General features: G+C 36.7%; 1 protein-coding gene across 2 annotated transcripts; it reads right to left on the reverse strand.

The window, feature by feature from the left end:
* Positions 1-970: 970 nt before the first annotated feature.
* On the reverse strand, positions 971-8,154 carry ccdc92ba (coiled-coil domain containing 92Ba). 2 transcript variants are annotated; one of them, XM_079482194.1, is made up of 5 exons: positions 7,788-8,132; positions 7,410-7,493; positions 6,983-7,115; positions 5,804-5,851; positions 971-3,453 (listed from the first exon to the last, which is right to left on the reverse strand). In XM_079482194.1, the coding sequence occupies exons 3-5, from the start codon at positions 7,104-7,106 to the stop codon at positions 2,780-2,782; spliced, it is 846 nt and encodes a 281-aa protein (XP_079338320.1). In that variant the 5' UTR covers positions 7,107-7,115; positions 7,410-7,493; positions 7,788-8,132; the 3' UTR covers positions 971-2,779. The 2 variants fall into 2 exon arrangements, with proteins under 2 accessions (XP_079338320.1, XP_079338319.1); XM_079482193.1 differs by lacking the exon at positions 7,410-7,493 and having other exon boundaries at positions 7,788-8,154.
* Positions 8,155-10,475: the final 2,321 nt, after the last annotated feature.

Consider the following 10,475-nt stretch of genomic DNA (forward strand, 5'->3'; position numbering starts at 1 on the left):
AGCTCCAGTTCTTGATGTAAAGAGAACTTTTGGGTTGTATGCAATTAATTAATTGGTGTTATGTTAAGCAGTTTTAAGACTGAAACACTATAACAAACTGGGATACAAAGATCTCAACAATATATATAAATTTAGATTTGTGAACTACTGGATTGGTCCACAAACAATTTATACAAAATAATATGAATTCTTATAATAACATTATTACTCACCCTGGAGTTGTCTGGATACATTTATTTGTTCTAAACACAGAGAAAGATATTTGGAAGAATGCTTGAAACCAAACAGTTCTTGTAGGAAAAATGAGAATTGTAGTCAAAGGTGCCCCAGAACTATTTGCTTTCCTACAGTCTTTAAAATATCTCCTTTTGTGTTTAACAGCACAAATAAATATTTTTTCCTGCTATGGTATAGTATTCAGTGGTGGCCAAAAACTGTTTGGTTACAAGCATTCTTCCAAATATCTTTCACTGTGTTCATCAGAACAAATACATTTATAAAGATTTGGAACAGAATTTTTATTTTTGGGTAAACTGTTCCTTTAAGTATGTCCCACTATAGGGTTACTGAGCATATTTTGCATTCACACTGAAAATTTTGTTCAATTCTTGGTAGCATGTATATCTTATTGATGATAAAGATGAAATCTGTATAATAACCTTTGATCTGCATTCTTAAAATTGTAATACAAACAGTTCTCGATAAAAATATCAAGTTACGAACATGCTATTGATGAATATTATATATATATATATATTATTAAGGAAATTATTGTGTTTGTACAGAAAACCAAATATTTGAATAAATTAAGCATGCTCATTTTCATCATACAAAAAATATATTCCTTCCTCAGTATGACTTAAAAAACAAAGATCGATTTTCCAAACACTGGAAACATTTGTAACGTGAAAGACATTTGCAACATCAATTTCTAATCATGATTGAAATCAAGACAGTAAAACTAAAGTTTGTCACCCTTTTAATAAATGTTATAGAGTAAACAGTGGATTATTTATTGCGACATTGTTGCATGTGTGAATACTCAAAGTCTTGAATTATTGTGTACATTTCAAGAATTTCCAGATGTCTGTGAAACAGGACATTGATGTCTGGTTTTGGCCAAACATGCAGGTACAGTGTGTTTCCATATTTCAGTTCCTCACATATACTTGCCATTAAAATCAGTTTTTAACTTTCTTTTATACAATTAAAACAGTTAAATTGTTCTACCCAGTGGTAAAGGGAAGACTTTTGAGAATAAGAAAGCGAAAGCAAAACAATTAAAAAATCTCGGGAAGCACACTGTTAACCTCCTGAAAATAAACGCTACAAAAAATGATTAAAACATGTTTGTCCAATTTTAAACATTTTGTTGCAATGTATGTTTCAAATATGATTATGTGGAAGTCATCATGTTAGGCAGTATTGCTTATCTCTTTGTCAGAAACATGTTACGATCATCACAACGTTATTATTAACAATTAGACAATTCAATTGTAAATTAACAACATCTATCTAACTAGTGGATGTGACTAGACATTGTCACAGTATCTCACAGTTTAGCTTACTGTCCTAAAGTCTCTCTATCTCTGCACTGGTATAATACAAAAACGTGGTTATAGGCCTATTAAATAGTGTCAGGCATACATGTACATTTAAACGATTAAGGTTGTCAGTCCCTGAATGAAGCAGACATCACTTTGTAGGGCTCCAAATTGACAAAATGTTAAGCTAACAAAGAAAATGCATTCAAATACAAGCTTTTTTTTATATCAAGGGGATGGTTTTGTTATTTGCATTTTTCTCAACTCTATATTCAACATTTAACAAAAACGTATAGAAATGTACAAGTGTAAATATGTTTCTGCTACATTATGTGGGATGCAATTTACACACCACAGCCAGACAGCAAGAAATTACAATAACTCTGAATTAGTTTTTGACTGTCAGTTAATAAAAGTTGCAAAATATGAGGTATTTATAGTTTAATTTTAGTGTGTGGGGTGACTATTAGTGTATTATAATGGTCAAGAAGGATTCTGGATCAAAAGTTACATATGCAATAATGTAATCTGCAACACCAGGCTAAAACATGTGAGCAAGTGACTGTGTTAAGCAGCATAAAATGAATCAGTCCTTTGGGCATCGCTATAGCTCTTTTGACGGCAGAACAATTGTAAGTTGACCCTTGAGCCCACTCTTCTAATCAACAAGCTTACATATAAACACACTCTGTGTACATACACTACACCAGGTAAAGCACTTGAGCAAAGCATTCAGGTTGTGTTTCCTATGGATCACCAGCAATCATACAATATTCTACTATTTATCTGAACCATGAATAAGTGTTTATGGGACAAAATCCCCCCTACACCCGGAAGGCTGAAAGAGTGCACTTGTGGTCACACTATACAGTCAACAGATCATTCAAGAAATCTAGCAAATAGCAGAGATGTGAAATCCCAAACAATGGCACAGATTGAAAAAACCCAGTCGAACAAAGGATCAGCTGAGTTAACAAGGACACCATCTTATGTTTATGTATTGGGGGCATCAGGGACCTGGTTACAAAATGCTTAAACACAAGTCAATTCTAATTCGATGGGAATGTGAACGGAAATCTCTCCTCAGTTTGTTCATAGATGGAAAGAGTAAAAAAACAAACCTGTTTCGCAAATACAAACATTTTGTTATAAAGAAAGCAAGGTTCTCTCAAGGTGCAATTTAGGGGAAAATATAAAAACAAGCGGGTTGTTGTTGAGGTGAACCATACAAAAACTCATTCAGTATTGCTTTCTGTAGTCGCGGTGGCTTTAGCTACTGTCGTCGCCAGTCTTCTCACTGAAGCCCCCTGATCGAGCTCGTCAGACTCCTCCCCTCCCTCCAAATTGTGTCTATACGGTAGGCGGGGCCGCATTCTGTGTCTGTAGGGGTAGAGGAAAAGGGCGGGGTCAGGCATAGCCATGGGCTCCTCCGGGCCCGTCACCCTCTCACGTGGCACGCACTCCCTTGCGCGCTCGGTGCGGAGGTGTGAGGTAGGCCGACTCGAGCTCCGCCTCTTGGGTTTGACCACAGTCGGGCTGCTGGCTCTGTCTTGGGGTGGAGGGTAGATGGGGGGCTTTTCAGCTGCGGGTGGGGCCTGCCTCCTGCGCTGCTGCAGCTTTTGCTGCTGCAGTTTCTGCTTTGCAGAATGAAGCTGAAAGGAAAGATACGCAGCCGTCTCTGTCTGCTTTTGCAGCTCGGTGTTGAGCGCGGTGGTCCTGTGACTGCGATTTTTCAGCTCCTCTAGGAAGCGACGCTCCTTGTCCTTCAGACTGGCACGTAGGGTGCCCACTAGCACCGTCTTCTGGCTGAGCTCCCATCGCAACTCGCTCTGCACTTCCTGCTGTTCCTGCAGACGTTCTTCAACCTGAGAACAATGTGCTTTCAGCAGCTCCTCTTCCTCCTGCACATCTGAAACAGACACAGACAGAAATAGCCATTATAATAAAACACTTTATGATCCATTAGCTGATAGCTACACGTGGCAGTTTGCCCAAAAAATCATTCATTTAATCGCCCTCATGTCATTCCTAACCTGTTTGACTTTATACCTTCTGCAAAGAACACAAAAGAAGATATTTTAAAAAATATTGGTAACCGAACAATGGCGGTACCCTTTGACTTCTATTGTGTGGGGACAAAACCCCAAGTAAATGGGTGTCTTCAATATATTTTCTATGAAAGTCATACAGGTTTGAAAAGACAGAAGGGTGAGTAAATGATGACAGAAATTTCATTTTTGGGTAAACAAGTCCCTCATATTAAAACCAAAAACTCAGAGATCTAAAAGGTGAGTTAGGAAAGCAGACAACAGGCTGTTCTGTGCCAATGGATTACAGATTCATTGAGCAAATCCACAGCAACTAATCTCAACTCTGGTCTGGCTACTGGCAGGGTGTGCCATCTGTTCAGGGTTATCAGACACCATTAAATGTCTGGGACAAGACCTCCCCGAGTCTTCTTTATTACAGTGACTGCAATGCACAGAAAAAATGCCGATAAAAATGCATGTCATGCAACCTCTGGGACATGTTTCCACAAAATTTTAAAATGTTATGTTAGAAATGGCATGAGTACATATTTAGATGTGTTCATTCTTTATTTAAATCTGAATTACTCTAAAGGACAAAACCAATATTAGTTCTGTTGGAAGAATATGGTTGGATTCAAACGTTTCAGACAAATATCTACAGAAAAAGAAATAAGCACCTCGTTCCTTACCCATATATATTATATTATTGTGATGAGTAGATTATTGCTGTGTGCACTATTAAATCCGCAGAAAATGGGATGAACAGCTGGCAAATGGCATGCTGTTTAATTACAATCAAACAAATGTGGGATTTAATGTATTTTTCCAGTCCATGGTGTCTTTCATGTGTCATTATCTTCACACTCGCCTAAAGCGTCTCGGCCAAGAGATAGGCTAAGTAGACTAAAAACGAGTTACAGGAGCAGAGTCAGACACTCTACACCTGAGCCATGAACTTGATGACCTCATGCTGACTTTCTCATCTCTTTATTTTCTCTTTGTCTTCCAGACTTCTTCCTATAATTGCCCGCACTCATGCATGGTTTGAGTGTCCCCTAAATCATCTTGCCCAAATTGTCCAGATTTCAGAGCCAGATTTGTCCTGTTTATCGGTGGCCCATTGCACCAAAAACAAGATAAGCTCATAGTGTGACACTAGAAAATGGTGGGTTATTTGATGCTTAAATCTGATCGCTCCATTGACTTCACTCTTTGCTTTCTATGACTATTATGAGCATTTAATGAATCTAAGATATTGAAAACAATTTGAGTGTCTTGTACCACCAATATGCTTGTTAAATAAACAAGATTGTTGGGTCTAATAGAACAAACATACTGACAAAACATACTGTTGGTTTATCTCAGACTAATCATTTTACCAAAAATGTATATTACATAACAACTCTAAAATCTACAGTATGTTTTATTTCCTTTTCTCTGCTGCTTCTCGCTTTCTCTTTGACCAACTTTGTCTCAGCAAAAAATAAATAAAAAACAAGCCGTAACTGTACACCCCCGCTGGGACTGCGCAGCAAGAGAAAAAACAGGGTCGATCAATCTGTGGCAGGCTGATGCTGAGCAGGGGTGGATAGAGGAATGACCTGCAGAAATGCAGAAGACTTCTGCTCAACAATGAGTGGCCTCTTAATGTGATTCTGCCTTGGGTTTTAGTCCAATAATAGTCAAGAAATGGTCCTTAACCAATACTGCCGGTGCATTGGTCATTATAATCACATACATTTTGCCCATAGTGTGAAAAATAAACATAACAAATGCTGAGTACATACTCTGAATCAACTTGATGTTTTCACAATTGTCAAACTTCCAGTCAAAACTAGATCTACATATCAGCATAAACACTTCCGTGATATTTATATACTCTAATAGCGGGTACTTTAAAGGGATAGTTTACCCCAAAATTAAAATGATAGCATCATTTATGTCGTTCAAAACCTTGATATTTTCATCTATGGAACACAAAATAAGATATTTTGAGAAATGTCTCAGTAGTTTTGTGTCCAATAGACATCGATGGCGGCAAGTGTGTTTTGGTCACGTTCTTCAAAATATCTTCTTTTATGTTTTGACATGTTTGATAAAGTAGGTCTTTGCATTTTATCTGGTAGTAGGTCTTAGCATGTTATTCTTGTCGCTATATACAAATGGTATAATGTAAAAGACATGAGCAACATAAGCGCAACATAACTGTAAATGTGTGAGAGTGCTCACCTGCTTCACTCCTGCCTGGTGGCTTCATGTTCAGTTCTTGTGTAAGCTCTGTAAACAGATAGACAGACTGTGATTTTCCATGTCCTCCAAGTTTTCACCTTAAAGGGTCATCCAAAAATTCTGTCATCATTTACTCACCCTCCAGTTGTTTCAAGTCTGTATAAAAGTATGTGTTCTGATGAACACAGAGAAAGATATTTGGAAGAATGCTTGTTCATGGCCACGACTGACAACTGTAGTGTAAGAAATTACATGGTAGTCAAAAGTGCCCCAGAACTGTTTGCTTTTCTACATTCTTCAAAAGATTTTGTGTCCAACAGAACAAAGACATTTTTCCTAATGGTAGTCAACGGTGGCCAAGAACTGCTTCGTCAAAATATATTTCTCTGTATTCATCAGAAAAAATACATTTATACCGATTTATAATAACCTGAGAGTGAGTAAAAGACAGAATTTACATTTTTGGGTGAACTGTTCCTTTAAAGTATTTTGGGGGACATTACAACTCCCTTTTACTGTTATCTATGAAGGAAAGCAAAAGAAAGCCTCACACTGTGCAGTGGACATTGGAATGCTTGGATGTGTTAAAGGGCAGGAAAGCAAAGAGATCATTATGCAGAGTTCTGCCTTTTGTGCCCTAGCTGGTTCAGCACATCCACAGAAATACCCAGATATAAAGACCATGTACTATAATACTGAGAAGGAGAACACAACCCCCACACTGGCAGGAAGCTATTGATTAGTGGTTCTCTCCGTGCCATCAAAGAGAGCAACACAACTCTCTTTTATTTTGCACAGGAGACAATATAATTAGAATGAATGCCAACATTGACATTTCTGAAAGTTTCCCTGTGGTTATGATGATTTATGCAAACTGTTGTGTATTTGTTCCATATGCAATACTCGGTGTAATGAGTGTGACAAGACAGACATCTTCCATTATGTTAAAACCTGAAATGTAGCTCATACTCATAAATACAGGACAATGTAAAATAGTGACAAAGCTGACGGTTCTCTCCCACGCTTTATTTTCTCTTCAGCAGGCCTTCAAGCAAAACATATTATTCACATGCGTCTCTCAGCAATCTATTTTGTAGATATGACACTATAGGCCAGTGCTTTCATTTGTGAATAAAGAGTAAAAGTCTTTGGGTGTGGGGTAAAGTTGTCATGACACACCTGTACAGCGTTTCTGGAGAGACAGAATCTCCATGTGTAGTCCATGCAGCATGGTAAGTTGCTCCTGTCTCAGAAACACAATGCTCCTCTCCACACTCTCCACCTGCTGCTCCAGCGATACCATCTGTGACCCCTTCACCAAAACACACACACATAGCCTATACAATACAGTATACTGTATATATGGAGGCGGGGGCTAAGTGTCACACAGGGTTATATCAAGGGATGTAATCACAGATATTGAGTCAAAATAACAGTTCCACAAAATGAACCCAATAAATCCACAATGGCCCAGGTATAAGGGTCAACTATACAACAAAGATAGCTTTTAACTAAAAGGTTGCACTTTGTTCCCAGAATAAGGAACAATTCGTAGCAAAAACAATGATTTGATATTTTTACATTATACATCAACAGTGTTACTTACACTTAAACTCGTTTATTGATTCCCTCGTTGATAACAATAGAAATGTGTTTGTTGTTGATGTAGGCAAGACTTTTCAGAAATAAACTTAAGAAATCAAGAAAAAACATGACATTGATCGAAAAGTGTGACAACTATCGCTGGTATCAAATTATTGACCAAACCAATTTATTTGCGTTTTTATTACATTATAGCACTTGAAGTGAGCAACCGCTTGGATTTTGATCTTCAATAAATAAACGTAACACACAAAAAACTGCAGCAAGGTGGATCAAATTGAATTTCTATAGCCAAAAGATACATTACGCAAAACTACATTGTGGCACTTTCTCGTATAAAGCCGATCACAATAAAATAGACAGGTAAACATATTGTACTCACCGTATTCTCCATTAGCGCAGCTTATATTAATATCCAAGTGATAAACGTGAGGTTTCACCATGTGGTTTTACCATGTTCTCATCTCTGCCCTTCAACGATCGGACCCCGGCTGAACATATAGGATGACGACATCTTTTAAGAAGATCGATAAATATCTTAAAGGAACCGAGGAAAGGATTCGTCCCAGAATAACGGCAGAGGTTTGGCAAAAAATAAAAAATGTCAATCTTGGCAATGGACGGCATCTAGTGTTATAGATTGCTTTGTCCGTCAATGTCACTTTCGATTAAAGCGAGTATTCCGCCGTTGTGCTGGCAGCAGCACCTCGTGTGCTCTGCGTCTTGTGAAGATACAGAAGAGCATCATCAGCATCGTGACCGGAACACGCGTGATGACAGCAGCACAGGCGCGCGAGGCGCGAGGAAGCGACCGATGGAGGAAACACGAAACAGAGATGCTCTTTACCGAGGCACTGCACCGCCCAGTTATGTTAATGCTGAATTATTAGGACAATGTCACATATTATTTATATAATAAACAGTATTACTTATTCCTTAAACCGATAGTTTAGCCAGGCAACCTCAAAACCCCAAAAAACAACAATATAAACAGAACGAATTTGACTACAGTTGTATGGACAGAAAACCACGGAGACATTTCTCAAAATATCTTCTTTGTTTCACGAAAGAATGAGTCATATAGAGGTTTTGAACCACACACAGGTGAATAAATGATGACAGAATTGTATTTTTAGGTGAACTATCTCTTTAATAAACCTTTGAGCCAAACCATTAGTTTTTACTTTTTTAAAGTCTGTAGGTTCACAAAGATAATTTTTGAATTCTAATTGGTCAGGTTTTAGAAGGAGCGTTATTCACGAAAACATACATTTTCACCAACAAACAGTTTGCCATTTTTTAACAAATTGTAACTCACAAAGGATATGAAACGTCTAGGCTATAATTTAGACTTTATTGTCAAAGAAAAACCTCAAATAAGAATGTGTTAATATTTTATTCACAATTTACAATATAAAGGTCATATAACCACAGCTATATGGGTCTCATCGTTTTCAATATTAATTACAAAACAATAATTCACCCAAACAAAATAAAAGTATTGCTATTTACATTTGAACACGATTGTTTAAAACAAAAACAAAAATTAATCTAATTAAGACAAAAATATACTAAAAGAAAATTACAAACATTATAATATGGAAATGCTTTTTATTTGTTTCATTAATTGGGTTTTATTATGATAAACAAAGTTTGAATTTAATCATATGGGGCTTTTGACACTTTGACATTCTTGTCCCACGACATCATCCACCAAATACAACACACCAAATCAAGGAAAACGCATTACTGAAATGATCCCACAAAGCTGTCACATGATTCTCTACAATAACACATTAGATTCCTGCTATTTCACGAAGCACAAAATTTAATTTTAAAGCTGCCCATAATAACCAACTGTGATTCAGTGCAAACCTTTATTCAGCAGCACTTTTACTTGCTATTCTTTACTATTCAGGTTCCTTTATAAGTTTTATTTATTTAAAATTCTTTTTTAACTCCTTGGGTAATCCTTCAATTGAAAAGAAGCTGAATTAAACAATATGAATATACTTCGGCGATATGAGAGAAATAGCTTTGTGGCACAAGTTGGCGATGCTACGTGCGATTACAGCGTTTCTGTTGCCACATTGACCCAATCAAAGAATGATCAGACTTCAGCCTAGAACCTCAAAGGAACCAGGCATATTCATAAGTCATAATCGAGCAATTCTTTGAATCACCAACAAAATCACAACATCATTCAGCACAATACAGTGTTCTGTCATTTCATGTTTTTAAAAAGTAAATATTTTGCAGTATCTGTTGAACCACAATAACTAGCCTAATCAATGACAATACGTTCAAATAAATTACAAAAGTACAAAAATAAAAAAGAAACAAATAGCAAAGCTTTATTAAAAACATTCTGCTTATTTTAAACCATGTAGCTGATACTGTGGCTGTTGCCTTTCTATAGATTAATCTCTTAATATTAGCATTGGCTAAAATGAGGTCGCTGTTGTGTGTAGTGCCACCTACAGGCAAATCTTCTGGAATGACAGTTCTTTGCCTCTCGGGCTGAAGCTTTCTAAACTCTCAAAACATGTTTAATTGTCACGCATACTACTAGGAGTGTTTTTAATTGTGATAATCTTGATGACTCCAGCATTGAGATTTAGATCCTTCACTTAAAGAGGAGCATATTAACCTGAAATAATGTTGTCCATTTAGTCATACACTACTGAACGTCAGGTTTTTTCTGTACATGGTTACTGCATTTAACTATATGATTTTAATAAAAACAAGCTCCACACTTCAAGCCCATGAGGTAGTAGGTGTAATAAGGCCAGACAACACATCTTCAGTGCTATTTTGTATAAATACAAATACTTTTACAAGATACCCTTGGATAAATATATATTACATATATATTTATCCATGTTTTATAATCCTGTCTAAGCAGTTCCTATTCCATCTTATTTTTTGCCTAAATATATATATACATTTATAAAAGATATCATAATTTAGGGCAGACCAGCATTAGCATATAATGTGCTATCAATAAAGAAGTCAATCCAGTTCCTTTCAACTAACAAGCATAATAGGTGTAAAACTGACGGCCATAAAG

The sequence above is a fragment of the Barbatula barbatula genome, assembly GCF_947034865.1.
Source record: "Barbatula barbatula genome assembly, chromosome: 19".
NCBI classification, from domain to species: Eukaryota; Metazoa; Chordata; class Actinopteri; order Cypriniformes; family Nemacheilidae; genus Barbatula; species Barbatula barbatula.